General features: G+C 47.1%; 1 protein-coding gene across 4 annotated transcripts in view; it reads left to right on the forward strand.

Moving 5' to 3' along the window:
- The window catches only part of EPRS1 (glutamyl-prolyl-tRNA synthetase 1), a 260,057-nt gene that overhangs the window by 12,999 nt on the left and 226,250 nt on the right, over nucleotides 1-20,808 (forward strand). For all 4 annotated transcript variants that reach the window (XM_083175138.1, XM_083175140.1, XM_083175139.1 and 1 more), the window contains exons 2-5: nucleotides 11,533-11,617; nucleotides 14,539-14,638; nucleotides 19,048-19,204; nucleotides 20,440-20,558. In XM_083175138.1, coding sequence (XP_083031264.1) covers nucleotides 11,533-11,617; nucleotides 14,539-14,638; nucleotides 19,048-19,204; nucleotides 20,440-20,558 — 461 coding nt within the window. The remainder of the gene's footprint in view (nucleotides 1-11,532; nucleotides 11,618-14,538; nucleotides 14,639-19,047; nucleotides 19,205-20,439; nucleotides 20,559-20,808) is intronic.

Consider the following 20,808-nt stretch of genomic DNA (forward strand, 5'->3'; position numbering starts at 1 on the left):
TAATGGCATCTACCCCTCCATCATTGCCATCTAATGCCTCCCCCCCCCCCCCGCTCTGCTTTTATACCCTTACCCCACAGTAGCATACCTCCCAACATGGCCCATTCCAGGAGGGACAAGATGCTCTGTTGCTGCAGTACAGTCCAAAATTCATATCCTCATATAAGGGCAGACATTGCTGGGATACAATCTATGTATGGAAGGAGGTGATCGCACCATTATTGATAAGGAGAACGGGAGTATAGTATATAGAAGGAATAGATATACGGACGTATCCTACTGGTTCTATGTTGCTGCATGTTGTCTGAACCTGAGGAAGGTCCTTAAGGGGACCGAAACGTTGTACTTAACACCATCCCTGGAGAATAAAATACTGCTTTGACTTAAGACCTGGTGAGTGCCCCTTCAGTATTTCTATAAATTGGATTTCTCTCTGGGGTCATCGAGGGTGACACCCCAGCATTTGCAGATACTGTTGGATGAGAGTGCGACCATACACTGAATATATCTATATGACACAGGGATCCTATGCAGAGAGTTATCGTACACTACAGGGAATACTGCTTCCCTCAGACATTGATCTCAGGCGAGTAATGGACGGGGTTATGCATAATGTATGTCTTTTTACAGCGCTGTATGAGGGAGGTAATGGGTGATTCAGCTGCTGGCATCTTCTACTCGTTCCTATAATAATCTTACTGGATATTAGCAGCTCAACTATAAATGATTCATGTGACAAGATGGCCGCCTCCACTGTGTGTGAGCTGTAATATGTGTATATGAGCCGGTGTACTTACATAGAATCCTAGTTACCAGCCGGAACTACATAATGGTATTGTCAGTGCATGCATTCACTTGAATTGCTCCGCTGGGTGCCATCTAGTTATTGTGAGGTCTGGAAATACAATGACTAGTCGCCCATCGTTGTGGTGGTGACTGATTTGTGGTGTATCGGGGCGTTGGTCCTGTTGTGATCTGGCGGTTACATCAGGTGTGACTTTACCACCGTTCACACCGTGGGGCTGGGTCTTATTTATCATTTTGTACATGGGTGTAACCCAGGTGAGACCCTTTTCAGATAAGCCACCAAGCCAGGCTTATTGCCTGGTTGATGATGTCACCACAGACACTTGCCAAGGTGAGATCATCTCTCTGGTTCCTATGCTGAAAATGGGTCCCGGGTCGCATTGACCTGTCTTACCCGTTCACACTGCACCGTGTGCATCCACTTTACCCATTCTGGCAGCATCTTCACTCAAAGACAAATCTCAAATCTAGTTATTCTTCTGCAGAAGCCTCTGTGGGTAGGGATCATTAGGTCACCAGCATTATGGTCAACATGGTCATTAGGTCGACATTGAAAAAGTTGTCAACACCGTCAATAAGCACTGAAACGTGGTACCGCTACGCTCGTCACACTCTTTTATTCTCCCACCACGCCCTAGTGGATGGTAGGGCAGGAAATACCGCCTGTGAAATGACCCATGTCGCCCTAATGGCCCATGTCGCCCTAATGACCCTGTCTCGCCTCTGCTTGGGTTGCCATGGCTATTGAAGCCTGGGAAAATTGCTCTAGGGCAGCGGTTCTCAAACTGTGGGTCCCGACCACCTCAGCATGGGGTCGCGACTCTATGTTGCTGACCATCAGGCTAATGTGTCTGTGAAGGGGTGACAGGGTATAACTCATTAAGTAAACACCCACTGCTTCCCACTTCCCCCCCATTATCCACTGCCGCCCTATCACAATAGTGGTCACTTCACTGATCACACATGGCGCCATTCAGTAGTAACTTGCTGGGGTCCTGTAATAATTGTTATTGTCTGACGGGGGCCCCATAGCAAAATAGTTTGAGCACCACTGCTCTAAAGAAAAGCGTGTCCACTGAGGAGCCGCGATCTTACATTCTGGTTATTAGACATGATGTGTCCTACTTGGGAGAGGCAGCAGTGGATATTGGCCAACAAGGCTCTAGTAGACCTGCCCTTTGCAGGAGGAACCTTGTTGTGGCTTCTAAATCACCTTTCCTGCCTTCTATTCCAACAACTACACCACAGGCGTCCTTTCGCTCTTCCCGTGTCCATGTGGTCTCCCTCGGTCACCCCATTACCTTCCGGAGACTCCCCCTCGACGGTTATTTGTCACAGGCCTTTCTTCATATAATATGGGAAACACAGATGGTGTAGTGGTTAGCATTACTTGTAGGTTAATTGGTTCCCAACAAATTAACCCTAGAATGTCTGTGTCCGTGTACATGTGGTAGGGAATATAGATCGTAAGCTCCACTTGCTTAGGGACTGATGTGAATGTTCTAATATTCTATGTACAGCGCTGCGGAATATGTGTGCGCTACATAAGATACTGTTAGTAAAATGGCAAAGCAGGGACATTGAGGCCCTCAGTGCAGACTTTTCTGACCGCAGTGGTCATTATTCCTGTCGCCTCAACGCTATGAGGCTTGATTTACGATCTACTCTCTTCATAGTGTTGAAACTAGTGTTGAAACCCAAAGGGTCTCATTGACCTATCCACAATCTCAAATCCCTGAAAAAGTTAATCTGTGCACTCAAGTTCCACATAAAATCTCTCGGGTCCATAATTTCGGTCTTGGAACCTGAAATTTTTTTGCATCTTTGGACGTACAGGATGCCTACCTGCATGTCCCTATAGCACTGGATCATCAACGTTTTCTCTGGTTTGCCATTATGCAGGAATTTCTATGGCACCGAGAGTGCACAAAAATGATTGCGGTATTGGCAGATCAGCTCCGCCACAAGGAATTCTGTTATTGTCTATTCTAGCTCAGTCCAGGGAGAACCTACAACACCACCTTCAGATGACCATTTCTCTTTCAATGGTCCTGGTGACACAGCTCAACACTGGGATGTAGGAGGGTCCGAAGGAGCCAGGCACCTATCCTAAAGTTTTAGAGGGTAGGCTCCTCCCCTACTGCATCCCTGGACTCTCCAGTTCGTGTTAGGTGCCCACTGGAGTGGGTGCTATTCTAAAGGGCTGCAGGAGCAGCCGAAGAATTAGAGTAGTTAGGGGATTTTTATTGTTTTATTAACTTTTACCCTAGCTAGGTAGGCACAGTGTGAGGATTCTCATAGTGAATCCTCACACTGCTAGCGCAGCAGGAGCTGACAGAAGCGCGTCCTGTCAGCTCACTGTGCACAGGGGAGACACTGTCTGGTCTCCCTGTGCAGCGCTTATAGCCTTTTCTAAGAGGCTGCCTGGGCTCCGGAGTACCCTGAAACCGGCTCCACATTTAGGTGGGGATCATGGGGGACAGGCGCTCCGTGATGGCGGCGGCCATTTTATGCGGAGCTTACACGCTGAGCTCCTAGATGAGAGGACAGCAGCGTTGTGACAGGCATGTTCCAAGTGATCCCCAGTTGAGGGGGAGACACTGGAACTAGGAAATCCTACCTAAGGAGCGGCTGGCTGGGGGTGGTTGGCGCCAAAAGGTCACGGACCCCGCAGCAGCAGGGACCTGTGGTCTCTTCCTTCACTCTGACTTTGGCGCCTTTCAGAACGCTTGCAGCGGAGCTGAGCTGGCTTACTGATCCTGGCAGAGTGACTTGGATTTCCTGGGCATCGCTTCCCCGCAGTTGAAACCAACAGACAGATAAGTGACTGGGTGCATTGCCTCTGTATAAACGCTTGTACATTGTTTGCACTGTGTATACTGATAGATATACATTTATCACTTGCATCATGTCTGAGCATCAGGCTGTGGTTTTGGGGGAGGGAGCCCTTAGTGCACTGAGCGCGTGCAATGTTTGCACACAAAAGTTTGTCCCTGAGCAGATGGCCAAGGGGGGCTTATGTATTACTTGCGCTGATGTGAGACCCATGGGCAGTGATCCCCATAGGGCAGAGCATATGGAACCTGCGTGGGCCAGGGCCCTAGGCAGGTCAGTAAACGCTTTGGTGCAGCTTCTGGACAGGCAGAGTGATGTGCTGGTAGAATCACAGAGACCTATGCCATCATCTCAGCAGTCGTCTGGCTCCTTGCCTCTTACCCAGGCAGATCCTGCGCTGATTCAGGTGATGCAGGATACTGCTAAAGGGATCAACAGGTTCAGTGAAACGCTGGACAAAATGGATGATGTGGCAGGGACCCCTAGAAGGTCTTATGCTTTGACTACTGTGGTAGATGAGGAGGAAGGAGAGTATACTGACATCCCCTGGGATCAGGGTGATGATTTGGAAGAGAACTCTGCTGCTGGTATAGAGGATCTCATTGTAGCTGTGAAGCAGGCTTTAAAACTGTCTGTGGAGGATAAGACTCCTGTTAAAGGTGTTTTTAAGCGACAGCGGAAGGAGGCTGTTACTTTTCCTTCAGATGAGGGGTTACAGGAATTGTTAGAAGGGGCTTGGAAAACTCCTGATAAGAGGCTTCAGATGCCTAAGCGATTCCTTAGTCTGTACCCCATGCCAGAGTCTCATGCGGAGCTCTGGGAAAAGGTCCCGGTTGTGGACGCTTCAGTGGCACGGTTGTCCAAGGCTACTGTATTACCAGTACAAGGCGGTGCAGCTTTTAAAGATTCTGTGGATAAAAAGCTGGAGGGAAACCTCAAGGCTATATTTGAAGGGGTGGGGTTTACCTTACGGCCCCTTATTGCTTCAGCCTGGGTCTCTAAGGCCATGATAGAGTGGGCTGGTGAATTATGCACCATGCTGCAGGCTGACCCTGGTGCGTTACTGCTTGCAGAAAAGATTAAGGCAGCTGCGAAATATGCAGTGGAAGCAGAGGAGGAAGCTATTAAAATGGCAACCAGAGTGTCCACAGTCTCCATTAATGCCAGGAGAGTGCTTTGGCTTAAAGCCTGGGAAGCAGACAATGAGTCCAAGAAGGCTCTGGAAACATTAGCCTTCAAAGGAAAGGTACTCTTTGGTACCGAATTAGAGGAGATTATAAAACAGGCCACGGGCGGCAAAAGTACATTCCTGCCGGCCTCCTCAGCAAAGCAGACGTCCAGATTTTCTGCTTTTAAGCCGTCCTTTCGGCCCTCCCCTAGAGGTGGTGCGTCCTTTCGAGGACAGTCTTTCAGGGGAAGGTTTCAGTCCTCTAGAGGCAAGACACAAAAGTCAAAATTTGGCTCTTTTCACAAGAAGCCTGCCACAAAAGGAGAGGACAAACCCTCTGCATGACTGTCAGGGGCTTCGCCCGACAGTGACAAAAGTGGGGGGGCGTCTCACACTCTTCAGGGACGCTTGGGCTTCTCTAAGCCAGGATGCCTGGGTGTTAGATATTATAACACAGGGTTACAAAATCCCTTTCAGAGGGCCGCCTCCGAAAAGGTTCATTCCCACATCCTTACCAAAGGAGGCACGGCTTCGTACAGCTCTTGTGAGAGCAGCTCACTCCCTTTTGGAAAAAGGGGTGGTTACACTAGTCCCCAGGGCAGAGTGGAAGAAAGGCTTTTACTCCACGCTGTTCCTGGTGCCCAAACCAGACGGGTATTTCAGACCAATACTAAATTTGAAGTCTCTAAATGTTCATTTATGGGTAGACCATTTCAAAATGGAGTCCCTACGGTCAGTACTCCTGAGTCTGGACCAGGGAGAATTTTTGGCGTCCATGGATGTCCAGGACGCATATCTGCACGTCCCTATACACCCGGAGCATCAGACCTTGTTGAGGTTTGCCATAGGAGACCTGCATTTACAATTCCGGGCGTTACCCTTTGGGCTAGCAACCGCGCCAAGGGTATTCACAAAGATAATGTCAGTGATGGCGGCGGTGCTGAGGCTCAGGGGAATCACAGTAATACCCTATTTGGACGATCTCCTGTTCAAAGCAGAGTCAGCAGCCATGCTGCAGAGTCACTTGGCAGAGGCCATCAGTTTTTTGCAGGCTCACGGCTGGATTTTAAATTTGCAAAAATCTCAGTTGGTACCGTCACAAAGGCTCCAATTCTTGGGAGTCATACTGGACACCCATCTTCATCGGGTTTTCCTCCCGGAGGTAAAGGCCAGGGATCTGGTCACCCTAGTCCAGGAGATTCTCAGGGCTCAGAGCATTTCAGTATGGAGGTGCCTCAAGCTCCTGGGGAAAATGGTGGCGTCATTCGAGACGCTTCAATTTGCCAGGTTCCACTCTCGGAGGTTCCAATGGAACATTTTGTCAGCCTGGTCAGGAAACACTTTGACCATGAAATCCGAGATGATAGTGCTGTCTTCGGACACTCGGGAATCCTTGAAATGGTGGACAGAAGTAGATTCCCTTCAGTGGGGTCGGTCATTACAGACCTGGGACTGGTTGGTAGTAACTACCGACGCCAGTCTCAGGGGCTGGGGGGCAGTAGTCCTGGATCTCAGGCTTCAGGGCCTGTGGACGGCAGAGGAATCAGCGTTACCAATCAACATCTTGGAGCTGAGAGCTGTCTGGAAAGTGATTTCCTTGGCGGGAGACAGGTTACAGAACCTCCCTTTGAGGATTCAGACCGACAATGCCACAGCTGTGGCGTATCTGAATCACCAGGGAGGTACACGCAGCAAATTGGCCATGTGGGAGGTGTCCAGAATCTTCCTATGGGCGGAACAGAATGTTCCAGCTGTATCGGCTATATTCATTCCAGGAATAGAGAATATAGAAGCCGACTTCCTGAGCAGGGAGGAGCTCAAGGAAGGGGAATGGAGCTTACACCCTCAGGTGTTTCACCAGATCACTTCGATGTGGGGAACTCCGGATGTGGACCTGATGGCATCCAGGGTCAACCGTCAAGTGCCCAGGTTCTATGCCAGAACGAGGGATCCACTAGCGGAGGCAGTGGATGCCATGACTATTCACTGGCAGGGAGATCTCCTTTATGCATTCCCACCAGTACCAATGTTACCGAGACTTCTGAAGAAAATACAGGGGCAGAAGGTTCCAGTGATCTTAGTGGCCCCAGATTGGCCAAGGAGGTCCTGGTACTCAAGGCTTCAGAGGTTGTCTGTGGACTCATGGCGTCTACCTCTGAGACCAGACCTTCTAAGACAAGGCCCATTCAATCACCTGGATTCCGATCGATTGATTTTGACGGCCTGGCTATTGAAACCACCATTTTGAAAAGGAAAGGGTTTTCTGAGGCAGTAGTACAGACAATGATAAAAGCCAGAAAAGCTGTATCTTCGGCAAATTATTATAGAGTCTGGAAGACTTACATTCGATGGTGTGAGAGAAGAAAGGCTCATACATCTCATTTTAAGCTATCAAGAATGATGGAATTCTTACAAGATGGTTTTTCATCGGGTCTAAGCCTTCAGTCACTGAAGGTGCAGATTTCGGCCTTGTCCATCTATTTCCAGAAAAAGATAGCCATTTTGCCGGAAATTCAAACCTTTTTACAAGGAGTATCTAGGTTGAAACCTCCATACAAGCAACCAGTAGCACCTTGGGATCTATCACTGGTTTTGGAATGCCTTCAGAAGGCACCATTTGAACCTTTAAGGTCGGCTGACTTTAAGTTTCTCACGTGGAAGCTAGTGTTTTTGTTAGCAGTAGCATCTGCTAAAAGAGTTTCAGAGTTGGGAGCCTTGTCATGTAAATCTCCCTTCTTAATTTTTCATGATGACAGGGCTGTTTTGAGAACAGTGCCTCAGTTTTTACCGAAGGTGGTATCTACCTTCCATTTAAATCAGGAGATAGTTCTACCTGTGTTTCAACCCCCAGAGGGTTCTAAGAAAAGGGACAAGTTGAGAACTTTGGATGTTGTGCGTGCTTTACGCATATATGTGGACAGAATGAAGAGTGTCAGGAAGACTGACACGTTGTTGGTATTGTATGACGTACACAAAATTGGTTGGCCTGCATCTAAGCAGACTATTGCTAGGTGGTTGCGGTCTGTGATAGCCTTTGCATACACTAAAGTGGGTAGACCGGTACCGGCCAAAATAAATGCGCATACCACCAGGTCAGTTGCCACCTCTTGGGCGGTTCGACATGGGGCCACAGCTGAGCAGGTTTGCAGAGCTGCCACTTGGTCATCTGTTCACACATTTGCCAAATTCTATAGATTCCATGAGTTCGCGTCGGAGGACGCATCATTCGGGCGAGCAGTGCTGAGAGCTGCAGACCTGAGCGTACCCTCCCAAAGGACCGGCTCTGGAACGTCCCAGTGTTGAGCTGTGTCACCAGGACCATTGAAAGAGAAAAAGGGATTTTTGTAAGAACTTACCGTTCGAATCCCTTTCTCTGATATGGTCCTGGTGACACAGCGATCCCTCCCTTACGCTCAGTAAGTATGCCAGAAGTTTCATGGTGTTCATGTTAAAATGGTTAAAAGTTAACAGTTTCTGTTATAAAATGTGCATATAATATGTGCAGGCGTTTGTACTGAGTTAATGTATTCCAGTGGCTTTGAAAGATTGAACTGAAGAGTCCAGGGATGCAGTAGGGGAGGAGCCTACCCTCTAAAACTTTAGGATAGGTGCCTGGCTCCTTCGGACCCTCCTACATCCCAGTGTTGAGCTGTGTCACCAGGACCATATCAGAGAAAGGGATTCGAACGGTAAGTTCTTACAAAAATCCCTTTTTCCTTACTTCAAGATTACAGTTGGCTGATTAATTGGAAAAAGTCCCTCCTTCATCTGTCTCTGAGATTTTGCATCTGGGGGTGTTGCTGGACTCCGCCTCTAGACAAAATCGCAACAATTCAACAGTGGATTCATTTGTTGTTGCACAGACCGAGTGTGTCGATTCCTCACACAATGAAAGTGCTGGGGTCCATGGAATAGACTTGCGAAATGGTTGAGTTTCACTTGCTGCCCCTGCAGTGGCTGATTCTTTCCAGATAATAAAGGACAACATTACTTAATGAAGGTTCATATGTATATCCCTGCTATAGTAGTTACACCAGTCCAACCTGAACAATGGCTAGGCTTACTGGATTCAAACTGGGTACTGTTCACCACAGATGCAAGTCTCCAAGGTTGGGATGCTGGAACTGGTCAGCATACCTGTTACGATGAAAATGGCCTTTCCATCAACGTGTTGGAGCTCTGTGCCATCTTCAGAGCACTCGTGTTGTCAAAGGACGTTCTCCATGGCAGTCCAGTACAGATGCAATTGAACAATGCCACTGCAGTGGCCTACCTCAATCACCAAGGCGGAACGCGCAGTCAGGTTGCGGTGAGAGATGTGGCTTGCATTCTCAGGTTGGTGGAATTACATCATCTGGCCATCTCTCCTATTTTCATCCTAGGAGCACTGATTTGGTCGGCAGACGCACTCAGCAGGAATGACGTTTACGCGGAACAATTTACTTTTTATTTTGTGGTCTTTCAGAAGTAGACCTCATTGCCTTACATCACAATAAGGCTCCCATCTTCGGTGCCAGACAAGAGACCACGAAGTAGCCTTCGTGGATGCTCTAGCAGTGAACTTCGGGCCTGCATATCTTTCCTTTTGTACTCTTTTTACCCAGTCATCTGAAAATTCAAACAGGATGGAGGACTGATGATTCTCATTTCGCTGGCTTGGCCCAGGTGTCATTGGGTTTGCAGATCTGGACCTGGCTTCACTGTGGCTATTAAATCATCCGTCCTAAGGTTTAAGGGTTTATCTCCAGTCGTCTTTGGACAATGATTATGGCAAGAAAACCTGTTTCTTCCCGCATTTACTTTCGTACATGGCATACTTAATTCCTGTGGTGCATTGCTAGAACATACAATACTCGTGTTTTTAAAGTTTCAAGAATTTTCTGTCCGGTATTGCGTTTGGCCTCCCTAAAAGTGCAGGTTTTCCATTTGGTTCCAACGTTGGTTCGCCTCTTGTCTGGATGTGCGCACTTTCTACTATTATTACTATTCACAGTTTCTTATATAGCGCACACATATTCCACAGCGCTTTACAGAGAATATTTGAACATTCACATCAGTCCCTGCCCAGTGGAGCTTACAATCTATATTCCCTACCACATGTACACGCACACACACATTCTAGGGTTCATTTTGTTGGCAGCCAATTAACCTACCAGTAGCGCTCTTTTTCTACCATATGAAGTTTCTCAATTAATTAGAGCAGCTTCTTTACAGCACAGAACCACTAGAAATCTATAGCTAACCTACCAGTATATTTTTGGATTGTGGGAGGAAACCCATGCATGCACAGGGAGAATATACAAACTCCGCACAGTAGGACCATAGTGGGAATGGAACCCATGACCTCAGCGCTGTGAGGCAGTAATACTAACCATTACACCGTCCGTACTTCCCCGTGTATAAATAACACATGGTGGGGATAGAACCCATGACCTCAGGGCTGTGAGGTAGTAATGCTAACCATTACACCATCCGTACTGCCCCGTATATATAACACATTGTGCTGTGAGGCAGTAATACCTCATGGTGTAATGGTTACATTACTACCTCACAGCACTGAGGTCATGGGTTCTATTCCCACCATGTGTTATATATACGGGGCAGTACGGATGGTGTAATGGTTACATTACTGCCTCACAGCACGGAGGTCATGGGTTCTATCCCCACCATGTGTTATATATACGGGGCAGTACGGATGGTGTAATGGTTACATTACTGCCTCACAGCACTGAGGTCATGGGTTCTATCCCCACCATGTGTTATATATACGGGGCAGTACGGACGGTGTAATGGTTAGCATTACTGCCTCACAGCGCTGAGGTCATGGGTTCTATCCCCACCATGTGTTATATATACGGGGCAGTACGGATGGTGTAATGGTTACATTACTGCCTCACAGCACTGAGGTCATGGGTTCTATCCCCACCATGTGTTATATATACGGGCAGTACGGATGGTGTAATGGTTACATTACTGCCTCACAGCACTGAGGTCATGGGTTCTATCCACACCATGTGTTATATATATGGGGCAGTACGGATGGTGCAATGGTTACATTACTGCCTCACAGCGCTGAGGTCATGGGTTCTATTCCCACCATGTGTTATATATTCCCACCATGTGTACACCATTACACCGTCCATACTGCCCTGTATATATAGCACATGGTGGGGATACTCGCTACGCTCGGCACACTAATTTATTCTCCCTCCGAGGGTGTCATGGACACCCACGGGGGGAGAAAGTGTCGGGATTTCGGCGTTCGGTATTCCGGCGTCGGGATTTTGAACGCCGGGATCCCGACCGCCAGGATTTAAACTGCATCCCTGTGGGCTATATATACAGTTGCAGCCAGTAACTGAGCACTTGGGTAACACCATGCTGCGCTGCAGGGGGGCAGATGTAACATGTGGGAGAAGCTTGGCCTACTCCAGAGCTACATTACTGTGTGATAACACTTCCCAGCATGTGTGGGCTATATATACAGTTGCAGCCAGTAACTGAGCACTTGGGTAACACCATGCTGCGCTGCAGGGGGGGCAGATGTAACATTTGTGAGTGGTGAATCCTAGCCCAGAGCTCCATTACTGTGTGATAACACTTCCCAGCATGTGATGTCCACGATCGCTGTGTCTGTGTAGCAGGTAGTCCCCAGTGATAGCATACGCCCGGCATTCTAAGTGTCAGTTATGTTACAGTACTTCTTCTCTCTGGTTTTACAGCAATCTTGTGGACTGTGGAGCATCTAAAAGACCAAGTGGCGGTCAGCGTGGAGGATGGAAAGGAGACTGTCCTGCGGGTGTCAGAGTGAGTGTTCTGGTTCTATATACAGGTCCGAGAGTAGCCGTGTCCGTACCATGGGCTGCACTACTACAGATGTGCCCATGTACACCTATCCCTGAATAGCTGTTACCCAGGCTGAAGGAAATGTAGGCGGGCTACGGTAAAAGGCCGGACTGATAGGTGTGACCGCACTGCCAAGATGTCCGATGCTCCTGTATCCTACAGAGGGATCTCTATACACCGTCCCCAGCAGTATATATCTCCCTAATAATGTACAGACACAATATCACACCTAATAGTAGCTGTACCATATCAATATATGAAGCAGACCGATGTCCGATGCTCCTGTATCCTACAGAGGGATCTCTATACACCGTCCACAGCAGTATATATCTCCCTAATAATGTACATACACAATATCACACCTAATGGTAGCTGTACTGTATCAATATATGAAGCAGACTTCTGTCCGATGCTCCTGTATCCTACAGAGGGGTCTCTATACACCGTCCACAGCAGTATATATCTCCCAAATGTACAGACACAATATCACACCTAATAGTAGCTGTACCATATCAATATATGAAGCAGACCGATGTCCGATGCTCCTGTATCCTACAGAGGGGTCTCTATACACCGTCCACAGCAGTATATATCTCCCTAATAATGTGCAGACACAACCATCACACCTAATAGTAGTGGTACTGTATCAGTATATGAAGCACATCGATGTTACAGATGTCCGATGCTCCTGTATCTTACAGAGGGATCTCTATACACCGTCCCCAGCAGTATACAGTATATCTCCCAAATAATGTACAGACACAACCATCACACCTAATAGTAGTGGTACTGTATCAGTATATGAAGCACATCGATGTTACAGATGTCCGATGCTCCTGTATCTTAGAGGGATCTCTATACACTGTCCCCAGCAGTATATATCTCCCAAATAATGTACAGACATAACCATCACACCTAATAGTAGCGGTACTGTATCAGTATATGAAGCAGACAGATGTTACAGATGTCCGATGCTCCTGTATCTTACAGAGGAGTCTCTATACACTGTCCCCAGCAGTATATATCTCCCAAATAATGTACAGACATAACCATCACACCTAATAGTAGCGGTACTGTATCAGTATATGAAGCAGACAGATGTTACAGATGTCCGATGCTCCTGTATCTTACAGAGGAGTCTCTATACACCGTCCCCAGCAGTATACAGTATATCTCCCAAATAATGTACAGACACAACCATCACACCTAATAGTAGCGGTACTGTATCAGTATATGAAGCACATCGATGTTACAGATGTCCGATGCTCCTGTATCTTAGAGGGATCTCTATACACCGTCCCTAGCAGTATACAGTATATCTGACCAAATAATGTACAGACACAACCATCACACCTAATAGTAGCGATACTGTATCATCACACCTAATAGTAGCGGTACTGTATCAGTATATGAAGCACATCGATGTTACAGATGTCCGATGCTCCTGTATCTTACAGAGGAGTCTCTATACACTGTCCCCAGCAGTATACAGTATATCTCCCAAATAATGTACAGACACAACCATCACACCTAATAGTAGCGGTACTGTATCAGTATATGAAGCAGACAGATGTTACAGATGTCCGATGCTCCTGTATCTTACAGAGGGATCTCTATACACTGTCCCCAGCAGTATATATCTCCCAAATAATGTACAGACACAACCATCACACCTAATAGTAGCGGTACTGTATCAGTATATGAAGCACATCGATGTTACAGATGTCCGATGCTCCTGTATCTTACAGAGGGATCTCTATACACTGTCCCCAGCAGTATATATCTCCCAAATAATGTACAGACATAACCATCACACCTAATAGTAGCGGTACTGTATCAGTATATGAAGCACATCGATGTTACAGATGTCCGATGCTCCTGTATCTTACAGAGGGATCTCTATACACTGTCCCCAGCAGTATATATCTCCCAAATAATGTACAGACACAACCATCACACCTAATAGTAGCGGTACTGTATCAGTATATGAAGCACATCGATGTTACAGATGTCCGATGCTCCTGTATCTTACAGAGGGATCTCTATACACTGTCCCCAGCAGTATATATCTCCCAAATAATGTACAGACACAACCATCACACCTAATAGTAGCGGTACTGTATCAGTATATTAAGCAGACAGATGTTACAGATGTCCGATGCTCCTGCATCTTACAGAGGGATCTCTATACACTGTCCCCAGCAGTATATATCTCCCAAATAATGTACAGACACAACCATCACACCTAATAGTAGCGGTACTGTATCAATATATGAAGCAGACAGATGTTACAGATGTTCAATGCTCCTGTATCTTACAGAGGGATCTCTATACACTGTCCCCAGCAGTATATATCTCCCAAATAATGTACATACACAACCATCACACCTAATAGTAGTGGTACTGTATCAGTATATGACGCACATCGATGTTACAGATGTCCGATGCTCCTGTATCTTACAGAGGGATCTCTATACACTGTCCCCAGCAGTATATATCTCCCAAATAATGTACAGACACAACCATCACACCTAATAGTAGCGGTACTGTATCAGTATATGAAGCACATCGATGTTACAGATGTCCGATGCTCCTGTATCTTACAGAGGGATCTCTATACACTGTCCCCAGCAGTATATATCTCCCAAATAATGTACATACACAATATCACACCTAATGGTAGCTGTACTGTATCAGTATATGAAGCAGACAGATGTCCGATGCTCCTGCATCTTACAGAAGGATCTCTATACACTGTCCCCAGCAGTATATATCTCCCAAATAATGTACAGACACAACCATCACACCTAATAGTAGCGGTACTGTATCAATATATGAAGCAGACAGATGTTACAGATGTTCAATGCTCCTGTATCTTACAGAGGGGTCTCTTTCACTGATGTGAACTCCATCATCCGATACTTGGCCAGACTCGCCCCACAGACTGGATTGTATGGCTCAAATCTATTGGAGCAGACAGAGGTAAGAGAGTCTGAATGTTACGTGGTAGACAGGGAGTTTAATGGGATCGTAAGAACAAATCCACCCAAATAAAGAAAAAATCTAATTTCCATCAATAAAATATTTTTTCAGTGTCTCTTAAATATGTGACATGTCTGTAATACGGCTGCGTCGTCATTGTGACCGATTCTGAATAAGACCCCATGTGTCTGGAAGGAATGCACCCACCTGTGCCCCTGGTCTGGGGTCTGATCTAGTGACCTATGTAAGAGGTGCAATATCTCAGCCCCAGCATGCATCTGTCCCAGCAGCATATGGCTGTTGCTCACTATCCGTGGGATATACAGCTGCTCCTGCCACGTCTGCTGCTGGCTGTGTAACTGGATCTCTCTGGCAGGTCCCTCACCAATGCAATGTGTCCCCAGAAGCCCTTGGCTGGGTCTCTGTGTATATTTATAGAACGTATTGTATGAGCACACATGGATGAATATCACTGTATGTGACCGATTAGAGAACACTTATCAGAGCAGTACAATGCTGCACTCGTCTAGACCTGTTCCTGTATGTTAGTGATGGGGGCGAGAGCCGGTGTTTGATCTGCTGAGGTGATCTTGTCGGAACTGCTTTATGCCCTGCTACCACTGGGCCGACTGCTCTGTGCTGTACAATACTTTCAGTACCACTCGCTCCTTTGCTCTTCAGTGCTCAACTCCTACTCATATTGGGGAAGCGCCAACAAACCTCCAGGAGCCCACCACCTCAAAATCTGCACCCTCCACTTCAGGGGGACTCCCTGATCAGGCTGACTGACACCTCTCAGGTCTCTAACATTGTCCCTCCAACCCCAGCTAATCTGCAACAGGTCCCGGAGGCTAGCCGTGAGAAACGGTCCAATGTGACATCTCCCCGATACGCCAGGATGTACAACCTATAAGAGAGTGGGAGAGGTGGAGACTCGCATTTCAGCCGTTGAAGAGTCTTCATTGTCTCTGTCCAGAGGAACTAGACAGGGATGTCCACTTTCCCCAGCCCTATTTGCCGTGGGGATAGAGCCCCAGATAGTGTGGGACTTCAGATCGGTCAGAGGATGGACACCGTTGCATTATATGCGGACAACCTCCTACTTTTCCTTCAGGATTATGGGCACGCTATGCCAGTGGTTCTAAGGGTTATAGAAACTTTTGGTAGATTTTCGGGGCTTGAGATCATCTGGACCAAATACTTCATTATGCCACTGAGGGGCTCTCCACCTGTAATCCCGAAATTCCCCTCCCACTATGATTTAGGCATTATCATAACTAATGTTCATACAGATTTCCTCCTAACGAATCTTCTCCCCGATCTCCAAGATAGAACTAAAACCTGGTGTAAACTTCCACTTAGTTACAGGAAGAGTCAATCTAATTAAAATGGTGGTACAGCCGAAAATTCTGTGTGGTGCTGCAATCCCCGCTTTATATCCCTTATAGTTTTTTTCGGAAATTGATTAGTTTGGTCTCCTCTTCAATATGGGCGAACAAACGCCCCAAAATTCTGTTTGATGAGCTTACGAGAACTAGAATGGATGGGGGCCTCGCTTTTCCTAATCTTAAGTGTTTTTGCTTCCCAACTGTCACCTATTCCACTATGGCTGCAGGTAGTCTGCTGATCCTTTGTGATTGGCCTTTATACAGCATACCGCGTCCGGTAGAACCCCGTCTAAGTGGTGAAACCTTTATCCGAGGTTCCCCCATTCTTACACAGGTGCTTAGAATCTAGAGAGACGTCCAGGCCTTGTACAAATATACAAAGAGTATTTCTATGGCCTACTCCTTTCTCCTCTTGAAACATCGTAGTACAGGTTGAGTATCCCGTATCCGAGTATCCGTTATCCGAATTATTCCGAAAACCATACATTCCAGAAAGTGAAAAAAAAATATTTTTTTTGCTAAAAACTCACTGGGGACATTTGTAACAGCATCACTGGGGACATGATATGTAACTGGCACTATATATGTGCAAGACAATGAATGCTTGGCATTCAAATTCTATATCTGAGATAGTACACAAATTTTGTTTCATGTTTTGAAACCTTGTTTTTCGAACAAATAAAATATATTTGTGTGTATTTTATGTGGTAATAAAATATATTTGTGTGTATTTTATGTGTTTATACAGCATACATGCAAGATGCTTCAAAATACATAATTGAAATATTAAAATATTCCAAATTACGGAATAATCCGTTATCCAAAATTCTCCTGGTCCCGAGCATTTTGGATACGGGATACTCAACCTGTAGTACGTTTATTTATAGTAGTCATACAGACTAGTAAAACTAAAAATCACATCCGGATGTGTTTTATTACTAATGATCACCAAACAAATAGACCAGGTTCTGACTGGCGAATTTGTCTGAAACATGCACAGATCATTGTGATCTGTGCATGGTTCTGGTGTAAAAAGAGTTAACGCACACAAAAAACAAACAAAAAAAAAACGGCGTGGGGTCCCCCCTCCTGGGCATAACCAGCACCGGGCTGAAAGAGCTGGTCCTGATTTTGTAAAATCACACGGCAAAACAAATAGGGGTCCCCAGGATTTTATAAAACCAACACCAGGCTCAAGGGCTGGTCCTGGTTCCTAAAATACGGGGGACAAAATGAGTAGGGGTCCCCTGTATTTCAAGAACCAGCACTGGGCCCAACCAGCCAGCAGGGTAGTACCACAGCTGGGGTTTTTTCCTGGACCATGATTGGCTGGCGAGGCTAAGTCCCGGTCTGGGGTGGAGCTCCAGATGTAAACAAACCCGCCCCCAGATACCAGACAGCATTGCTGTGGTCCGGAGAACCCCCGAAGATCAGCGTGGTGAGTATAATTTGCTTCCACAGGTACAGCCCCGTGGATTCTGCTGGACAAGGGGACCGATCTTCAATCAACAAAAGGTGAGTTTGAATGTATAGGCTCTGTATGCAATAATAAATAAGGAAAGATGTAACTCCCCTGTTAATGGGCTTATGTCTGAGTCAACATCTGTTGTAGATCTGGTTGTCGAATATGAAAGACAAAAAAACAAAGTGCTCTGAAAGCACTCACACTATTGAGAGATTATTGCAGTAACATCAAACGACCCTCTTATTCTGTATGGATATTTGATAGAATCGGGGATTCCCCCTTTCAGATTACTCACTCTCTTTTGACTTGAAAGAAGGGATTCAGTATGAAATCCCGGCGTTCAAAATCCTGACGCCAAAATCCTGACAAGGGGGGGGACGTGGATCGCCCCCCCCCCTTGCGGGCTCGCTGCGCTCGCCACGCTAATTTATTCTCCCTCCAGGGGTGTCGTGGACACCCACGGAGGGAGAAACTGTCGGGATTCCGGCGTCGGGATCCCGACCGCCGGGATTTAAACTGCATTCCGAAAGAAGCGTATCGGGTGGTCTTTTCTCTGGAAAATGAAGCCAAGACTGTCAAAAATAAAATATATATGGATCCTTTATTGAATACTTGTAAAACTAAAAACATGAGCTCAATATCCAATCTCAGGCTAGCTGACGCTCCAGGGGTCCAGATGGTGAATTCAATGGGGCCCCGTGAATGGTCCCTCTGGTAGCTGTCAGTTCACCCAGATAAGAAATGCTGCTCCTAAAAAGGCCCTGCCAACGCGTTTTGACCTCCAGTGTGAGGTCTTTTTCAAGATACCAGTGACTTCTCAGGACCAGGTTTAAATAGCCCTCCTATTAACACCATTCCCGTCACCTGCGGGCTAATTGGTCATCTGTATAGAAAATATGTGCTCCTATTGTCCTCATAACTTTCTACTGGATATACATATTCCCGGGTGCGGGGTTCCGCCCACCACCGGAAGTGTCACATCGGGCTGATGATATGCGGCTCTGCGGTTTCTTCCCCTCCCGGAAGCGATGTGGGTTCCGTTAAAGTTCCTGGCCATCTTGGTACACCTTCTTCAGTTGTATAATTCTCCATCTTGCTCCTCTCGGTTCTTCTGATTAGTGTATCTCTGTTCGGGTTCCTGTCGGCTGCCATCTTGCGTATAGAAAGTCTTTCCCCAGCTGTGGCATTACCCTGCTGGCTGGTTGGGCCCGGTGCTGGTTCTTGAAATACTCATTTTGTCCCCAGTATTTGGGGAACCAGGACCGGCCCTTGAGCCTGGTGCTGGTTTTATAAAATCCTGGGGACCCCTATTTGTTTTGCTCTGTAACTTTATGAAACCAGGACCGGCTCTTTGAGCCCTGGGCTGGTTATGCTCAGGAGGGGGGACCATTATTGCCATTATTTACATTTTTTCTCCCGCCAAAATCACACATGACAGAAAATCACAGATCATGTGACATGACGCTGTGCGGGTATCCGGGCTCTGTCACCGTGGTTACATCCCAGTAAATGTTTAGATGTTATGTGTGATAACGGAGGGGAGTGTTCTCTTTCAGATCAGCCACTGGATGGAGTTTAGCCAAACCCGGCTACTAGACCAGACCACGTTTTCTGCTGCGCTCCAAGAGCTGAACCACGGCCTCTCCTTGCGGACCTACTTGGTGGGAGATTCCCTGACCCTCGCAGACATCAGTGTCGTCTCCACCTTGGCAGGTACAATGTTCCCAGGGTGTAAACCCACCTGTATGTCATCACTTACACAATGTGCACCACACGTGTAATATGCTTGTGTTACTCTATGCGGGTTCATAGGAACATTAAATAAAACACCTCATTTTACTTTGCCTGTTATTTCCTAAATGAACTGAATTAAATAAATACAAATAATAATGTATATGGTAACTATATTCAGTATATCCTCATGCTGAAACCCCTAGCTTGCACTGAAGAGCCCCCAGCAGGCAGAATACGTTCATTGACTAAAGGCCCATATACACTTGGGCGATTTTCCATAGCAGGACGCTATAGAAAGTCCCCCCCCCCCCCCCCCCCTCCCTGTCGCTCATGTGCTGGTAATACCAGACAAAGTTGTACACACTGGGCTCAAACGGCAAAACTGAACTGCTGTTAGCTCAGAATCGCCAGTGTGTATGGGCCTAACAGGCGGCTATACCAGGTATTCTAGTCCTAGTTCTGTCCCATAAGTGACTTGTTCCCTGGAACGATCCCTGTGTCTGTGGCATCGGGGCAGTGACTGTCTCTTGTTCCCTGGTACGATCCCTGTGGCATCGGGGCAGTGACTGTCTCTTGTTCCCTGGTACAATCACTGTATCGGTGGTATCAGGGCAGTGAGGGTCTCTTGTTCCCTGGTATGACCCCTGTGTTGGTGGTATCGGGGCAGTGACTGTCTCTAGTTCCCTGGTACGATCCCTGTGGCTGTGGTATCGGGGCAGTGACTGTCTTTTGTTCCCTGTGGCATCGGGGCAGTGACGGTCTCTTGTTCCCTGGTACGATCCCTGTGGCTGTGGTATCGGGGCAGTGACTGTCTTTTGTTCCCTGTGGCATCGGGGCAGTGACTGTCTCTTGTTCCCTGGTACGATCACTGTGGTATCGGAGCAGTGACTGTCTCTTGTTCCCTGTACAATCCCTGTATCGGTGGTATCGGGGCAGTGAGGGTCTCTTGTTCCCTGGTATGATCCCTGTATCGGTGGTATCGGGGCAGTGAGGGTCTCTTGTTCCCTGGTATGATCCCTGTGTCGGTGGTATCGGGGCAGTGACGGCCTCTTGTTCTCTGGTACGATCCCTGTGGCTGTGGTATCGGGGCAGTGACTGTCTCTTGTTCCCTGGTACGATCCCTGTGGCATCGGGGCAGTGACTGTCTCTTGTTCCCTGGTATGATCCCTGTGTCTGTGGCATCGGGGCACTGACTGTCTCGTCTCCTCCTGCAGTAAGCAACACCTGGCAGACACAGCTGAAAACCAACAAAGCTGCTGTCAATGTCCGTCGCTGGTACACGTTCCTGGAGCCCAGTGTCCCTGCCCGGAGGGGAGAGCTAAGCATCGCAGCGGTGAGTTACTTATTCAGCCTTAAATCCTCTGTTCTGCTCATACTGCTAAGCCTTTACATAGGGAGCATATGCAGGATGCAATATTGTGGACGATTATAATGATTTAGTTCAGTACAATATTGTATAATGTTTCACCATTAATCCTACATGCAGGCAGGGCTGGCGCCACCCTTAGGCAGCTTTAGGCAATTGCCTGGAGGACAGCAGAACACACAGCAGATAAAAGGGTCCTTTGCTCTTTCCTTATTTT

The sequence above is a fragment of the Crinia signifera genome, chromosome 3, assembly GCF_055691185.1.
Source record: "Crinia signifera chromosome 3, ASM5569118v1, whole genome shotgun sequence".
In the NCBI taxonomy this organism is placed as follows: Eukaryota; Metazoa; Chordata; class Amphibia; order Anura; family Myobatrachidae; genus Crinia; species Crinia signifera.